Here is an 18,407-nt window from a genome sequence, read left to right on the forward strand (position 1 = left end):
AGATAGTGGCTCTCCTTGGCACTAAAAGCTCTGATTTAGTGTCTTCTACAACAGGTGCTCCTTTGGTTTTATGACCTGAAGAAAAATAATACTGTTTGATCTACACACTAATTATTTCTAGCACCAGCAAACAAGCTCAAATAAATCCAAATGCCAAACGGCAAAGAGCAGACCAACATGGTCAGCTACTAGCTGACAAGAGCCAAACAGCTAAAAGCCGACTGAATATACTCACAGTTGACAGATCGCCAGACAAAAGACAGATACCCATATTAAAGTTATTCTAGGTCTTATGTGACCACATCTGGTTAATGCTGATTCAAATATCAGATAACCTTTCAATCCATGTGTGCATGTTTGTTTCTACAGGGCAGCAGGGTTGCTGTACATCGTATGTCAAACCCCGTGCTATGAACGCCATCCTAAGACACAGAAATAAGGTGGTGTTTTGCTGGAGGCAAGGGATTACTGAACGGTGTAACATCGAAGCTGTGTAAGATAAGAGTCCTCTTTTATGCTTTTGTATCTTTGATCTGTAGTATTACTCCCAGAACTTGGATTTCCTTATGTAATTTCCCCTCCATGTGCTTTGCTTCTTTTCAAGATGACCTTATTCCCAGGTGTTTCCAATTTCCAAGCACCTCCCCTTTTTACGCCTTCCTTAAAATGTGTTGTAGTAGGCAAGGGGACCAATCTGTACCACTGTACTCTGGTGTCACTCACATGTCCCGTCTCCTCCTTCAAACAGTATTTAGTTAACAACTTAATGATGTTTCTGTTTCTCTTCAAGTGTACTTAAGTGGAGACACCGGCACATATGTGTGGATCCTAGACCTCGCAGGATGCACAAACTTCTTGAACGCTTGTGGTAATGTGGACACACACACACACACACACACACACACACACACACACACACACACACACACACACACACACAGACATATGCATACAATATAAAACAAGGGTATAGCCATGATGATATCACCCATTCGTTTTGAACTCTGCATTCTGAAGCCTCTGCTTTAGCATTTAAGCCTCTGTCATGTTCGTTTTTTGGAGCCAGAAGTTACCATATCTGGATGAGATGGCAGTGTGCTAAGTTATCAGCAAGCTTCATTAGCAAGCTGCATCCACAAGTGTATGAGGGCATATGTATGTGTAAATAAAGTACTGGAATTTCACTTACCAAAACTCAAGAATGAACTTCTTGGGTGACGTGCAGCCCACAGCAACACTTAATATTTGTCAGATACTTCTGTTAAAAAAGACACCGACAGCACAAACACAGCGGAGAGGACCAGTTCAGTGACTCGAATTAGTGGAAGTGAGACCTAGCAGATGCTGATCGGCTACAGCGCCCTCTAAAGGCACGCCTGTCAATCAAAGCAGCCATGTCTATAACTTCAGTATCAAAATGGATACAGTTATTATGAAAAAACCACCATAGAGGGCAAAAACATTTTTGAACCAGACTGAATTTTTTTTTTTTTTTGATGCTGTAAAGTTGGGATTTTTAACACAGGAGTCCGTGGATGTTAACTAGCTTTCAGAGCCAGCCTCAAGTCATCAGTAGGGGCATTGCAGGTTTTGCCACTTTTGGAGCACATCATTAGACCATACAGTAACATCTGGAAAGTGTCTGACTGACAACAATAAAACTGTGGCTCTGTGAACAAAGAAGGAATAATAAAATTAAAACAGAAAACAAAACTTGACTAAATTACAGGAATCCCAGACCCTGTCCACACACACATGGGCATTTTGATAAACACAGCTGAGACTGGACACTAAGGAGAAAAGGACTTGTATTGATTAGCTAGGCAGAGAGACTGAGCTGGAAAGGGTGTGGTGATTAAGGATAGAGGTGGAAATATAATATTGAGTGAAGGGAGTGTGTTGAGAAGATGGAACGAGTATGTGAGGAGCTGATGGATGAAGAATGAGAGAGAGAGAGAGAGAGAGAGGAGGTTTAACAGTGGACAGTGAATCAGAAGAGAAGAGTTGTTGAAGCTAGGCTGAGAAGAGAGGTCACAATCAGTGAGCAGTTGTATGGCTTTCAGAAATAGTATTACCAATGTGATGTTTGCTTTGAGAGTATTGATGGAGAAGGTCAGAAGGAGTTGCATGGTGTCTATGGATCTAGAGAAAGCATATGATAGGGTGCCAAGAGAGTAACTGTAGTACTGCAGGAAGTCAGTAGTGGCAGAGAAGTATGTGAGGGCGATGCAGGACATGTATGAGGACAACAAGACAGTGGTGAGGTGTGCAGTAGGAGTGACAGATGACATCAGGGACTGGCTCTGAACCACTTCTTGTTTGCCTTGGTGATGGAGAGGTTTACAGATGAGGTCAGGTAGGTGTCTCCGTGGACTATCATGTTTGCTGATGACATTGTGATCTGTAATGAGAATAGGGAGCATGTGGAAGAGAATTTAGAGAAGCGGTGGCACTGGAGAGAAGAGGAATGAAAGTCAATAGGAGCAAGACAGAATATATGTGTGTGTGAATCAAAAGTAGGCAGGTTTAACAGGAGCAGCAAGGAGTAAAGGTAGTGAAGGTGGATGAGTTTAAATACCAGAGGGTCAAACATTCAACGTAATGTAGAGTGCACATTTTAACTGAATCTTGAACAAGGACCTGCAGTAATGCACAAATGTAATCATAAACTTTTTTTCTTCTTTCCAGCAACAGAAATGTTAAATAAGGAGCGAGAAAGAACAAGGAGCCTTCCCAGGAAGAGGACCAAAATCTGAACATGCTGCACAAAAGCAATTATCCATCCATCCAGCCATCCATCTCTTACATTTAGTAGGCCTACCTTTTAGGTTCTCTAAATGTTTTTTAACATGTGTTAATTAAACTTATAGCTAGCAAAGCAAATTTCTTGGAAAATCTTAACAACAAACAGTAATACCTGAGCACTGAGGCAAGGCCAAGGTGAGAGGTTGTTTTTATTCAACATGCCTAAAAGCAAACGTCCATGTGAGCTTGGAGAGTTCAGCTAGCAGCGAGCACGAGACTGTCTTGGATTCTAGTAGTATGGACTTCAGAGAAGCTGGTGTATACTCTTTAAAAAGACTTTGCTCATTTTTCTTTGCATTGTACTTGTACAAAAGGTTTTACAGATGTGAGTGCTCCATACAAGTTTTACCTGTTAAATGTGATGAATTTTATTGATTTCAAACAAACTGCATAGCTAAAAAAAAAAGTCCACAAATATGTTATGGAAACCTGACACTATGGCACCACAGTCTCTCAACCCCATTATACTCAGTCATTCATAAGTAAGTAACCTTCAGAGACTCAATAGATTGCAAACAAGATAAGCAGAGTATGTTATAACCACTGTAAATTATTTGGCTTTCAGCCAACATCAACACAGCTATGCTAATGTTTCAGAATGCAATACCATTCTTACCACTGGCTCCAGTGTCCAAATGGCACTGTCACAATCTCCAGCTATAATTACCTTATCTCATACATCAGTTTTGACATACAGGTGTGGGGACAAAGAAGACAGTGATAGAGACATCAGCTGAAATGGAATAAGTAAATCTCTTCAGGCACTATGTGACTTCATATTGTGGATACTGAGAGTATTATTATCAAAGAGAAGACATAAGAATATTTCTGCCAGCTCAATAGCTACAAAGAGTAAGATGTAGAGTAAGATTTCAGTGAGCTGATCTTATCACACACAGGCATGCCACAGGTGTGGGGACAATGTGCTATTCCTTTTTGCTGCAGAAGACAGAAAGTTAATGGTGCATGTGCAGCAAAAGGATTACCAAAAGAGCGAGGCTCCAATTTGGAAAAATGACCACAGATTTAATGTGGTTGGCATTTTTGTACTGGGATTAAATGGGAAGTTCTTTCCACTCTCATTTCTGTCCAAAACAACAAGACTGAAAAAAAAAAACAGCTATTCTGCCTTTGTTAACAGTTAACAACACTGACCTCTTTATTCATCATCATCTGTTTTGAAAGTAGAACATAAGCCAAAGTGGAAAAACACTAGTTCTTGCTCCTGACCAAGTGACAGCAGCAGCCCTTTTGTTTCCAGAGGTACAGGAATCTGTGTATTTCTTATTTTATTGAAAAATGCAATTTTATTATATAAGTATTTTGTTATTATTTTTGTTTCTGTTATAAATTGCATTACAAAGCATTTCTTGTATGTTTATTAAATCATTGATGATTTCTTTTTCCTGTTAATGACTGAGTGGGCTATGTTGCTATTTGATGTTTATGTTCTTTAAAATGCAGAAAAATATTGTACTTTGGCTCTTCAGAAAGGGGTGGACAATGAGGTTTGGCATGATTAATTCACATGAACCCTGTTAACGCAAATGACATACGTCAACACATAAAAACAAACAACAAAAAAAAACATACCTGTGATAGTTCAGCACACTGAAAAGAAAAACAAGTCCACTCTTTCCAGGTTCTTTCCAGGCTGATAAAAAAAATTCAAATTTTTTCATCATGAGATTTTCAGCTCCTCCCTAATTTCTCAAGGGGTCACATGTTTAGATTTGGCACAGATTTTATGCCGTTACTAACATGGCCCTCCCATTTGTCTGGGCGTAGGAGCAGAATTCAAATTTTGTAGAGCCCCTAAATATATAGAAAACAAGATCAAACACATGTGTTGGAGATCTGTTAAGTTCACTTCCTTCAATAAAATTCCTGTCTATTGTTCTGTTTAGGAAAGCAAGCGTCTAAACAAATCTACTTTTTCCATGTAGGTGTGGAACGGAGACAGTATGAAAAACCTGTTGGGTTAGGAAACACGAGTGTGCTGCATTTCACTCCATGTAAATGACAAGAGTTATCAGTTTTCCAGTACAGAGTACAAATAATTATACCGTTTTTAATTGCAGCCTTGAGGCCATGGCCTTTAAATAGATACAGACTATTATCCACTTTCATTATGGTTTAAAGTCACTTCAGTTATTTAAATACAGATTCTTTCACCTGTCAGACAACGTTATTACAGTAACCCATACAAGTGCAAGGGTTGGTTTGCCTAAATCAGTGTTTGTAGTATAGACTAATGGGAAATAAGAGGCTGCTGCTTTTAATAGGATGGATGTGAACGCTGGTTACTTGGCTGGTTGGTCCACAACTTTAGAAATATCTCAGCAACAGTTCGATGGATTAAGATGGTATTTAGAATTGATTCATGGTCTCCAGAAAATTAATTATATAAGATAAGATAAGATAAGATAGTGTTTATTTGTCACATGCACAGTTATACACAGTACAATGCACAGTGAAATGTATTTTGTACCTGCAACCTTATATACACACACATATAAATAAGAAGAATAAAAATAAAAAAAGTAATTCACACTATACACTATACTCTATATACTATACCTATACACACTTTTATAAATTATAATATTTACATTGTGCAATAATGGTCCAGTTAGGGCTCAGAGTTGAGCAGACGGATGGCTTGTGGGTAAAAACTCTTCTTCAACCTTTCAGTCTTAGCCCTCAGGCAGCGGTAACGCCGGCCTGATGGGAGCAGGGAGAAGAGAGAGTGTCCGGGGTGGCTGGGCTGTTTTAGGATCTTCATGGCCCTCAGCCTGCACTGCTTGGTGTAAATGTCCTGCAGGTTGGGGAGGGTGGTTCTGATGGTCCGTTCAGCTGAATGAACCACCCTTTTTAGGGCCATGAAGTCCTGCTTGGTGCAGTTTCCCATCCAGGTGGTGATGCTCCCACGCATGATGCTCTCAATGGTGCAGGTGTAAAAGTTCCTGAGCACCTTGAGTGGGAGCTTGAAGTCTCTCAGCCGCCTGAGGAGGTAGAGACGCTGTCTGGCCTTCTTCACTGTGATGTTTATGTGATGAGTCCAGGACAGGTCCTGTGAGATGGTCACTCCCAGGTATTTGAAGGTGTCCACTCTTTCCACCTCAGCACCACTGATGACAAGTGGATGGTAGTCCCTCTGCTGCTTCCTGCTGAAGTCCACGATCAGTTCCTTCGTTTTGCTGACGTTGAGCAGGAGGTGGTTCTCCTGGCACCAGTTCTCCAGGCGGGAGACCTCTCTCCTGTAGGCTGTCTCCTCATTGTGAGAGATTAGTCCCACAACAGCAGTGTCGTCAGCAAACTTGATGATGACGTTGGACTCTGACGTGGCCTCGCAGTCATGGGTGTACAGTGAGTACAGCAGAGGGCTGAGCACACAGCCTTGGGGGGATCCAGTGTTGAGGGTGAGGGAGGATGAGGTGAGGTGACCCACTCGTACCACCTGTGGTCTGCTGGTCAGGAAGCTGTGAACCCACCTGCACAGGGATGGGCCCAGGCCCAGGTCCAGCAGCTTAGAGACCAGCCTGGAGGGAACTATGGTGTTGAATGCTGAGCTGTAATCTACAAACAGCACTCTCACATAGTTCCCCTTACCAGTGTCTATGTGTGAAAGGGTCTTGTGGAGGAGGAAGGATATGGCGTCATCTGTGGATCTGTCTGGCCGGTATGCAAACTGTAGTGGGTCGAGGGTGGTGGGCAGTGAGGAGGTGATGAATGTCTTGATGAGGCTCTCAAAACACTTCATCACCACAGAGGTGAGTGCTATGGGCCTGAAGTCATTGGGGCTGCTGGGGTGTGGTTTCTTTGGGACAGGGACTATGATGGACTTTTTAAAGCAGGTGGGAATCACGCACAGTTTCAGTGAGAGGTTGAATATCAGTGTAAACACAGGTGCCAGCTGGTCAGCGCAGGTCTTAAGGACACGTCCGCTAATACCGTCTGGTCCAGCCGCTTTCCTGGTGTTTACACGTCTAAACGCCCTCCTCACGTCGCGCTCCGTCACAGTGAGTGTCTCCGCCCCTCCGGCCGGGAGCGCAGCGGGCTGTCGGCTTCCCGACTCAAAGCGCGCAAAGAAGATGTTGAGTTCATCAGCCAGAGAAGCGTCGGCACTCACCGGGTGTGTGTGTGGTGCTTTGTAGTCCGTGATGGTGCGTAGTCCCTGCCACAGTCCCCTGGGGTCAGACTGTTGTAGTTGCTGTTCCAGTCTGCGGCCGTAGCGATGTTTTGCCTCTTTCACCGCTCTGCGGACGTTGTATGATGCAACCTTGTAGTCCTCCATGTTCCCAGAGGCGAGGCCGGAGTTGTAGGCAACGGTGCGGGACCTCAGGGCGTCGCGGACAGATTTATCCACCCACGGCTTCTGGTTGGGAAAAGTCCTGATGGTCCTCCTAAGTGAAGTGTCTTCAACAACTTTCCCAATAAATCCCACAACAGTTTCCGTAAACTCCTCGATGTCTCCGCCCGCGCTGCTGCGAAACATGTCCCAGTCGGTTGAATCCAACGCACCCTGCAGAGCGGCCTCTGTTTGATCAGACCACCGTGTCACTTCTCTCACAGCAGGGGGTTCCTGCCTGAGCCGTTGTTTGTATTTCGGCATGAGAAGTACAGAGGTGTGGTCAGACTTCCCAAAAGGCGGAAGAGGCTTTGCTTTGTAGCCATCTTTGAATGGAGAATAGCAGTGGTCTAGGGTCCTCTCTCCTCTGGTGGGGCAGTCGATGTGTTGAATCAACTCCGGTATCAGCTTTTTCAAGTTTGCACTGTTAAAGTCCCCGGCTACGATGAGAGCCGCATCACGCTGGTTAGCCTGATAGGTGGAAATAGCCTCATGTAGCTCGGATAGTGCAGTGTTTGTGTCCGCCTGAGGTGGAATATAGACCTTATTCAGGTAGTGGGGACGGCATTTCAGGGTTAGGAGCTCCAGGTTCGGTGAACATGATTGTTTCAGAAGGACAACATTCCTACTGTCACACCAGTTGTTATTAATCATTAGGCACACACCTCCTCCTCTTGATTTTCCAGACTCACTCGTTCTGTCCGTGCGATGAACACTGAAGAACTCCGACGGCTGTACGGCGTGGTCCGGTATGAGGGGAGTCAGCCATGTCTCCGTGAGACAGATGATGTTGCAGTCCCTTATGTCCCTCTGATTCATGGTCTCCAGAAAATTAATTATATTTGGTGAACCTTAACTTTTCATAGTGATATATTTCTCAAATCAGGGACTTGGCTACTAAGGACATTTACTTTACTTTACAAATATTAGATCTTCAAGTCCACCAGCATCATCTGTTCTTCACTGGCAATTAGCAAATTTTCATATGCTAACACGTTAAAAGCTAACAGCAAAGCTAAAGGTAGTGAAATGATACCTGCTAAATATTTGCATGTTTGTTTTGCTGTTACACCATGTGCACACAAAAAGTACCAGTAATGGGTTGACAAAAGTCAGTAACCTCACCTAATTTGAATTTGGCCATTCCCTGTTTAAAATTATTTAATTATGCACATCTGGACATTTTCTCTTGCTAGAATTCCTGTTAGGTGCCTCAGCAGTTTGCAGGCTCTTTCCTTGTCTTATCCTTCAACTTCATTTCCAGTTTCAGGAAGTAGACAAAGTCACAGGGAAGCAAGTGTGGGCAATAATCCGTTTAGATGGCTTCTGTAAAATATTCTCCCTTAGATGTCTCAGGACACTGCAGTAGGACGCTACACTGAGATATTTAGATTGCACAAACCAATGAGTGTCAGAAACCAAAGTATGGAGCATGCGCCAGCCCTTCCTTCTTAGATAAGGACTTGGAAACTTTGGATTATTCCATTGAAAACTGCTTGTTTATACTAAATTAAAACACAAGATGCCGTTAGCTAGAGTAGGGCTTCAAGGGAGCAATCTATCAGCACAGGCTACCTGGAAGCATATGGCTGAACTTGAAATTGACAAATCACCAAATTTAGGACGTTTGATTTTAATGAACCCATTTCCAGAACATGTTACTGTTGCTGTATTAACCAAGTCTCATTAACCTAGCATGGCTTCCACAATTCTAAACAGAAAACTTGCACATGCTTCTTTACAGTACATACTAAATACTTTGGAATTTGTGGACAAACCTAGGAATTGCCTCTTTTCTTGCTATATTTGCTTCCTATGGTGTATTGAGCAGTTCTTCTCCACTAACCTGTTGTATTTATGTCTTTTGTCCTGTCTCACTCCACTCATCCCCAGTTTGTCACGGCAGATGGCTACCCCTCCTTGAGCCTGGTTATGCTGAGGGTTTCTTCCTGTTAAAAGGGATTTTTTTTCCTTCCCACTATTGCCAAGAGCTTGGTCATAGGGGATCATCTGATTGTTGTTTTCTCTCTAATATTGTAAGGGCCTTATCATACGATATAAAACATGCATAGACATAGCAACTTAATTCTGTAGCTCTATTCATCACAATAGATGAATGTGCTATTTAAAGGCTGTTACAGATTAGGAAAGCAGGTAACACTGGGTTTCAATTTAACTTAACAGATCAATTTACTTAGAGAATGGCTGAATCATATCTAGCTAATAGCCTCCAATTTGTTCATGTAAATGGGGAATCTTCTTCACACACAAGGTTAATTATGGAGTTCCACAGGGTTCTGTGCTAGGACCAATTCTGTTTAAATTACACCTGCTTCCCTTAAGTAGTATTATTAGAAGGCGTAGCATACATTTTAATTGGTATGCATATGATGCCCAGCATTATCTATCCATGAAGCCAGATGACACGCACCAATTAGTTAAACTGCAGGAATGTTATAAAGACATGATGGCCTACCTGGATGATCTCTGGTTTCCTGCTTCCAAATTCAGATGAAACTGTGGCTTTTGTACTCGGCCCCACAAATCTTAGAAACATGGTGTCTAAACAGATTCTTACTCTGGATGGTATTAACTTGGCCTCCAGTAACATTGTGAGGAATCTTGGAATCATTTTAAACCAGGATATGTCCTTCAATGCACATATTAAACAAATAGACTGCTTTGTGCCACATCTCAGAGTGATGCTGAAAAACTACTTTATCCATTTATTACTTGTATTTCTATTTATTACTTTCTATTTTACTTCTTCTATTTGGTCTATTGTAATTCATTACTATCAAGCTGTCCTAAAAACTCCCTGAAAAGCCTTCAGTTGATCTAAAATGCTGCAGCTAGAGTACTGACAGACAGAGCATATTTTTTCCCATATTGGCTTCTTTTTATTGGCTCCCTGTTAAATCCAGAATAGAATTTAAAATCTTTCTTCTCACATACAAGGTCTTGAATAGTCAAACCACATCCTATCTTAAAGACCTCATAGTACTGTATCACTCCAATAGAGAACTTTGCTCTTCGCTCAGATTGCAGTCTTGTGGTTCCTATGGTATTTAAAAGTCAAACGAAAGCCAGAGCCTTCAGCTTTTAGGCCCATCTTCTGTGGAAGCAGTTTCCAGTTTGGATTCAGGATAAAAACACTGTACTTTTAAGATTCTGCTTAAAATTTTCCTTTTTGATAAAGCTTATAGTTAGGGCTGGATCGAGTAACCCTGAACCTTCCCTTAGTTATGCTGCAATAGGCCTAGGCCACTGGGGACTTCCCATGATGCACTAAGTGTTTCTTCTTCACTCACTTCTTTTCACTCTGCATTTAATCAATTTATTATTAATCCGTGGCTCTCTTCCACAGCATGCCTTTTGTCCTGTCTCCCTCCCCTCACCCTCAACTGGTCATGGCTGATGACTGGCCTTCCCTGACGCTGGTTCTGCTGAAGTTCCCTTCCCACTGTTGCCAGGTGCTTTCTCATAATGAGTCGTCTGATTGTTAGGGTTTTCTCTGTTACTATGGTCTTTATCTTACAATATAAAGTGGCTTGAGGTGACTGTAGTTGTGATTTGGTGCTATATAAATACAATTGAATTGAACTGCATTGAATGCGCACCTAAAGATAGTTTTACAGCATTTACAGTGAGCAGTCAATAATTTAATAAATACAAGAAACTGTGGGAAACTAAGACAAGCAGGTAAAAGGTCATCTGTGGGCAAGGAAACAGGTTTCTGGCAGGTGTTAAATATGAAAGGCATGTAGAATGAGCAGAAACACGCAGGCTGCCAAAGAACAGGCTTGTGTAAACTGTCTGCATAATAGCGTAATTTGACCTCATGGGCCTAACGCCTCAAAGAGAAAAGGCATGAATGATTTCGGTGAGACGCAGAAAATGACCAGATTCATTTCATCATCCCTGAAAACTAAGAGGTGATGTTGAAGCAAATGAGCCAACAGTTCTGCTTTTTCCAAATTTATTATAATGGTAAAGCACATGTCATAGTTGGAATAACAAAAATAATAAATTAAATACAGATACAGAGGAGATGAGAGTTGTTACAATAAATAACATGCATGCAAATCTAAAGGCAGTGATCAGCAGCAGTGATGTGTGTGCATGCTACATTATGTTTAATTAAAGGCTGAAATTTATATTCAGAGACTCACAATATTTCATGTCTTCAGCAGAAGGTAAGCAGGACAGTTTGGTGAAAACAATGCAAAACTAAAAGATGCAGTGGGCCTGTAGGTGATTTACTGACTCCTTATGACTCAGTTTATCAAAAAGGCTGATAAAGTCTTATCACTACAGATGAATACAGTTACTGCTGACTCTTCATCTTAGCACAGCTGTTTGTAGTGTTTGTAGCTAAGCTGCCTCTTTGGAGCTTCAGAGGATCTACTGAAACATGTTAAGGCAACATCACTGACTTTTACAGTCATCTTTCAAATACACAGCAGATTTTTCATATTCTAAAGCACTGGTTTTCAAAGTATGTCCCTCCGGGGGGGGGGGGGGGGGGGGGGGGGGGGGGGGGGGGGGGGGGGGGAGTGTGGGCATGAAAGTAATGTGAAATTAAAGCCATTAATGCAGTTCATACTTGAAACATTGACACCATTTGGAAAAACTCAGTTTACATGAGGGAGTTCGGCTGAAGGTGAAGGCAGTAAACATGACACCCACTCACTGGCAATTTCTACTAGGGAGCAGTCAGGTTGAAGACTGGCTAATGTCACGTGTGACTCTTTTGGCACGCAGCTCTATTGGGGCTGTAGTGCTGGTGTAAATACAAAAATTGTGGTGCTCCTGAAGACAAACACATTAAAAAAGTTTGAGAGTCTCTGCTCTAAAGAAACGTTAGTAGAGCACTAAACTGTTTGCATGTTTCATAAATATCAAGCACAAAGACAAATGTACATACAGTAGTGCCTGCACTAAAGCACTTTGGTCGGGTCAAGTCGGACTCTGCATGGATTCAGTAAGTCCTGTACATTCAACACAAAAACAACATTTTAGAAAAAAGGCACTGCAGAGGCAGAGAGAATGGGGAGATAATGGTAATGTGTGAATATGTGCGTGTTTTCTCCACAGCCGAGTTGTAGGCCATCATGCATCATTTTCGGAGCGCTTCTCATTCGCCAGCCTGTCTCGCTCTCTGTGCCGCTGGATGGCTCGCCAGATCCGACAGAGGACTCCACCCCTGAAAGGAAGATGGATGGTGTTATAGCACGTCACAGCTACTTCTACTTTCTATTATTAGATAAAAGTATAACTTGAAAAAAAAAAACTGTAAGGTTAAATGTTGAACACTCTTATCGCTTATGTCCTCAGAGGTGAAAAAAAGGCAGAGAAAGTCTTATCAATACAGATCAATACCGCAGTCTCATGTGGCAAAGCCTGCAAAAGCATACAAAATAATGGAGCGAGGCATTGCCATAAAATGCAGTACAGTATGGGGGACGGCAAAGGGTCAGCAGTTTGAAATTATTTTATGGCTGCAACAGCTTTTGTTGTACATTTGCAGTAGTCTTTGACTTTATTTAACTCTGGCATTGAACCGGCACTCTGTAACAGGAGATCAAGGTATTAGAACAGGAAGAAGTTGGATTGCAGCATCCCTAGTTTCTAAAAGACTTTTGCAGCTAAAAATCAGAAACAGTCAAATGACATCAGATCCCTTTAGCAGAGGCTGTTTTTGCAGTGAGAAAGCTTAAAGCATTGCGGATGAAGAAAAATGGGGTGATTTAGTTCAGAAAGTCAATGACCTGTGAAAAGAAAATGTCACAGAGGCAATGATGAAGATTTATTCTTCCTGGATTTTGAAAGAGATTTGTAACTTTAATGAAAGATGTTTTTTTCCTCAGACTGCAGGAGTAGCTTCATATACGTTTATTGTTACAGGAAAGAAAGATGTGTAGGTACCGTAGATGTAGGCACCGGAGGTCATCTTTGGTAACGTCACTAAGAATGTCCGCCAGTGTATATTCCTCTAGCACAAACTAGAACACAAATAGAAACACTCTTAGTTTATGGCCATACTTCACTGCCGCAGTGCTGATAAGCAGAATTGGATGTTGAACACTAATGTAACCTAAAGATACTCAACCTTGTCTATGGTGTCAGGGTCTGCGCCCTGCTCTTTCAGCCAGTCAGTGAGCTGCTTGTCCGGCTCATAGTCCGCTGGGATGTGGTGGATGGAGGGCGGTGAAATGTCTGAAAGAACAGGCAGAGGAACACTTTGCTCACAGCACATGTGACTTGTCAGCTTCACCCAAACTCTCTGACTGAAGGAGTATTTCAAAGCCTTTTTTCCATGACGACAAGAAGAATGTCAGATCATCACTTTGGCACCTATACATGTCAAACTAGCTGAACAAGCTAACCACAGACTGATGGGGAACTTCAAAGAGATATGGACTAGTTGATAACTTCAAAATAATATCTAGCTTTTAAGAAGAGTCCGAACCTGAAGAAGCTCCCGGTAAGAGTCAAACTTAAACCACCGATGAGTGCATGGGATTACCTTAATTTCACTGGATAAAATGAAATGCATACACATTACCACTTAAAGTTCTGACCCAACTGTTTATCTGAGACAGTGCAACAAAATGTTTGATGCAATATGAGGAAAAAGTATTTTCTCACCATACACAGAACGTCAGAAGACAGCATAAAATCAATACCCACCATTCTTGTTGGGTGTAGCACTCTGAAGAAATTAGAGAGTGTGAGAGATTGCACTTTAAAATTCCCATTAGGCTCTCACGATGGTTAAAAACCAGCTTGATTGGAGATTAATGACACTAAAGAATAAAGTCCTAAAGAAACTAAAATGTCTTTGAGAACGGGTCAAGGGGAGGCAATTGTTTGGATTTAAAGCTCCCCTCTTGGATTAAGCTGTATATTCTACTTCCTCTTTTACATAAGAGAAGACAGGCAGAAAAGAGAGAACTTGAATGAAGGTGGTTCAGTGCTTTGTAAAGAGTATAATGGAAGAATTAGATCTGGGATTTTTCTGTCCTGCAGGTAAAGACAGTGTTTTTTGATCATGATTGTGCAGTTTTGACAGTGAGTCCGTTTTCATTACATTGTGCCCTTGTTTATTATATGGTTGCAAATACAGAAATCTGAGGAAGAGAGAGTAACTTGAGATCAGAGTTTCTGATCACATCTGCAGAAGCTTTAATTAAACACTCAAAAGACAACACCCCCATATACTATATATATTACCACTGAAATTGACATGTTCCAAACATTGCAGTTTCAGAACAAAGATCTTTAAGAATGAGCCAAACAATAAATAGGACTATACACAGCCAGGTCCAAAAGTATTTGGACAATGAAAAGTTTTGTAGTTTTACCTCTGTACTTAAAATGGAAACATGCACAGAAGCAGGTCCCATGCAAACATTAGATTTATGAACAACACTGTCTAGCAACACGAGATCACTCCCACAACCATCGTGCTCAGCACTCAGAAAAAAAAAAAAAAAATCACATTTCATGGCTCTGGCCTGAACCACTTCACTCCCATAATAGTTTTACTGTTCATTCCTGCAGATAACACCTTATCTACTTCATGGAGTCCAAAAAATGCCCCCCTGGAAAGCTTTGTTTAAATCCCAGTAGAGTGTATTGCTCTTGGCTGTCTGGCATTATTTGGCTTGGCATTAGAAGCTTCACGCTAACTGCTTTAGCACCTACCAAACTGGTCATACGTTCTTGTTCTTTTTTATGTAAAACACCAACAACTCTTCAGAAAATGGAAAGCAAAAAGCAAACATCTGCAATAGCATTAAATCTAGCTTAAATCTACATGAACTGGCCTCACTAAAAATATTTAAGCACCTTCAAAATGCTCCATGCCTTCTTCCCTGAACAAAGTAGCCTTTTGTGGACATAGTTTAAAAATACATAGATTACAAATCTAAGAGGGCAACTAGATTGAGGGATTCAGTGTGTTTACCTGGGGGTCTGTGTCTGACTCGGACAAGCTCTAGATCTTGTGTTCTCTGCTGCAGTATGGCTTTCAAGACCTGCTGGTACTCCTTCTCCTTTTGTAGCAGCTCATCCAGCAGCCTGCAGCAACAGCGATATCTGTTATGGTAATTTCTATAATTTCATCTGGCGTACACCATGGATAGTTGTATGAAAGCATGTTAGACAAGTTAATTTATTATTGAAACTTCCTGTTATAGGGCTTTGATATTCCACATTGAAACAGATTTGGAAACACCCACTGATTGGTAAAAGGTGTAGCTACACACTACAAGGTTACAGATAAATACAAAATCTACATTATAGGGGTTTATGCATTTGCCTAGCAAGTGAAAGAGCCCTGGTTTGATTGCTGGAGGATACACAAGGGGGTTGCATCATAACCAGCATCCCAAAACAGCTTTTTACATTATGACTAAATTTATATTACAAGCCTGATCCTAAGGTGCAGCTGCAGACAACTGTTGCAAGTCAATGTGAATATTTCCTGTCTTTGTCTGTCACAGTCTGATTTCCAAGCAGAGCTACTTATTCCCAAAATTTCCAAGAGGAAAAAGCTGTGTGGCTTGTGAGAGCAAAGAGGAAGCAGAAAAGCTGAGAACCAATAACAAATCCTGCTGGATACATAGTTAAAAATATTAGTAAATACAATAAAAAGCTAAAATAATTTACTAAAGGGTTTTAAGATGAAAAAGATAATTAAAAACTGATAAGTGCTGTAATTAGTTAATAATACCTGAAAGTAGTAAATGAAGCAGATAGAAAAAAAAAAAAAAAAAAAAAGTGATAATTACTGATCGCATGACTCTGGATGGTATGAGTGAAAACATTATTATGTTTCATGGGTACAGCTCACATTATCACATTAGTGTCAATCTGCAAGAAAAAAGAAAATATTAAGGAAGTAATTATTTTATCTCCAGCTGTCTCGTGTCGATCTTTAAAAAAAAAAAAATGCTCTCAATATTGAAGCGTGTTGCCAATCACACATCAAAAGTAACATTAGTAACCTTAAGGTAAATGGACTGGTTTTGGAGTCTTATCATTTTATCATCATCTCTTATCTTTACTGTTTGAGGTATTTTAATAAGGATCAAGCAGGATTTGCTTCTTTTCATCACCCTGGAGGTGCAACAGCCACCTATCACATGGAGCCCTGAAGCAACTGCATTCATTAGCGTGTATGTTGCCGTGCTCACAAGTTCACATTCAGTCCTTGTTTTCCACTTCCTGCTTCAGTTAAAAACGGTACGTGCATGCCTGGAAATTTTTCCACATGAGCCTGAGAAAAATTTTGATCTGATCTGAACCACATTGGGCGTGTACGTGTACCTGTTGGTTTCCTGCTTGAGTCTTCCCAGCTGGGCTCCCAGATGATTATGTGAGCGTTGCTGTTCGTGGCAGTGAGAGGAGTTTAGCGTGCTGACCGCAGAGTGGGTGGGATCGCACGTCACCCCAGTGTCGTCAGTGTGCTGCGCTAAAACAGGGCTAAACTCTGCTTCCTCCTCATCGACTTCATCTTCCTTCTCTGCCCCCTCACACTCTGATGCTGGGCCAAAGTGGGTCTGCAGCTCTGTTGTTGCAGTTAAAAGGTCACGGGTCAAGGTTATTATATGTTATTAGCTTTCTGCTTGCTGTATACTAGATATTAAAATATCTAACCGTGACTTTAAAAGGTAAAATAGCATGGCATACAAGCATCCACTAAATGGAGTGAAAAGCTCATGTCAGGCTGCAGCCCCAGAGATGCCCACCTGGTATAAGGATGGTAATTGCAGCCTGCACAGCTCGGCGGATGATGTTATCCATGGCAAACATCCAGTGGGGTTTAATGTGATGATTCCTCAGGACCTTGTTCACCTGAGAAAGCAAGGACAGACATTTAGACTGCAGTCATATTTTTCAAAACTCTGATTGTAGAAAACTCTCTCTTGCATGTCTAAACCTCTTCTGTCACTTTGATCTGAGCCTAAGGCGAATAATTGCTCTGAGAGACTATGGAGTGCTGGAGATCATCTCTCAGCAACAGGTATGAGCACATTTCTTGCCATACTAGAATGTGGATTATGATGGATTCTGATTTGCCACAGAATACGCATGTTGCAATCAGAAGTGTTGCCTATCATTGTTCTGTGTGTGTGTGTGTGTGTGTGTGTGTGTGTGTGTGTGTGTGTGTGTGTGTGTGGGGCTGACCGAGGCCTGGAAGCCAAACAGCACCAGCTGAATCTGGTTGATGGAGGTAGAGTCAAAGTCGAGGTCCAGCTTGAGCTTAGAGATGGTGGCTGCCATGACGCGCCGCTCCGGGGAATGGATGAAGTCTCGGAGGATGCAGATGATTTGTTTGATGTGTTCCATAGACAGCTGGAGCTCCTCGCTACCCTATACACAGTTTTATCAGAGTGTTTAATTTAAGCCTAGTGATCACAAACTGTAGCATTAATAACCCGGTGTAAAGCTTATTAGTGATTCTGTAGATTAATGTGCCTGGCTGGGTTTTTATTCTAAAATGTTTTAGAGTGATACCCTAATCTTATAAAGCAAACTACTTAATCATCAAGCACTGTGATAGGATATTAGCATTTTCAAAGACCTTTTACGCCCCCTGGTGGAAGTATCAGAAACAACAGTGCTTTAAACAACAATTTAGTTTCCTGTGAGTGACTGGCTCCAAAACCTAAAACCCCAGTTGGGGTATCATGATCCGGGTACCATGACTAGGGTCATCAACTCTCCCCATTAACCCGGGCTTTCCGCTGTCGCTCTGTGCGTGCTTACATTAAAGGGGGTGTTTGATGTACCATTTGACTTTTCTTCTGGACAAAATGGATCAACTGAGTAACACCTTATCACCCCGAATATGTGTGATAAACATGAAAGGGTCTGGAGAAGCTGTGGAGAACATTAGGCTGCCTGTAACATTGTTCAGCATGACCAGTTTGGTGGTGGGTCAGTGATGTTCTGGGGAGGCATAGCCATGGACTGCTACAGGCTAGACAATGGTACCCTGCCATTAGGTACTGGGATAAAATCCTTGGACCCACTGTCAGACCCTGCACTGGTGCAGTGGGTCCTGGGTTCCTCCTGGTACATGACAATGCTCAACCTCATGTTGTGAGAATATGCAGGCAGCACCTGGAGAATGAAGGAATTTACACCACTGACTGGCCCCCACACTCACCTGACCTAAATCCAATAGAACACTTCAGACTGTCCAGGAGCTCAGCAATGCCCTGGTCCAGATCTGGGA

At 41.8% G+C, this 18,407-nt stretch overlaps 1 protein-coding gene across 4 annotated transcripts in view; it reads right to left on the bottom strand.

The window, feature by feature from the left end:
* Positions 1–913: 913 nt before the first annotated feature.
* The window catches only part of map3k15 (mitogen-activated protein kinase kinase kinase 15), a 40,918-nt gene continuing 23,424 nt past the window's right edge, over positions 914–18,407 (bottom strand). For 2 of the 4 annotated variants that reach the window (XM_030756834.1, XM_030756833.1), the window contains 7 exons: positions 17,354–17,539; positions 16,915–17,020; positions 16,493–16,733; positions 15,129–15,241; positions 13,269–13,375; positions 13,085–13,161; positions 11,673–12,362 (listed from right to left, as the gene is read on the bottom strand). In XM_030756834.1, the coding sequence (XP_030612694.1) occupies positions 12,269–12,362; positions 13,085–13,161; positions 13,269–13,375; positions 15,129–15,241; positions 16,493–16,733; positions 16,915–17,020; positions 17,354–17,539 (924 nt within the window). In that variant the 3' untranslated portion in view covers positions 11,673–12,268. Of the gene's footprint in view, positions 2,402–11,672; positions 12,363–13,084; positions 13,162–13,268; positions 13,376–15,128; positions 15,242–16,492; positions 16,734–16,914; positions 17,021–17,353; positions 17,540–18,407 lie in introns of those variants that run through there. The other 2 variants (XM_030756832.1, XM_030756831.1) reach the window with 1 other exon arrangement.

This window comes from Archocentrus centrarchus, chromosome 20 (genome assembly GCF_007364275.1).
Source record: "Archocentrus centrarchus isolate MPI-CPG fArcCen1 chromosome 20, fArcCen1, whole genome shotgun sequence".
NCBI lineage: Eukaryota > Metazoa > Chordata > Actinopteri > Cichliformes > Cichlidae > Archocentrus > Archocentrus centrarchus.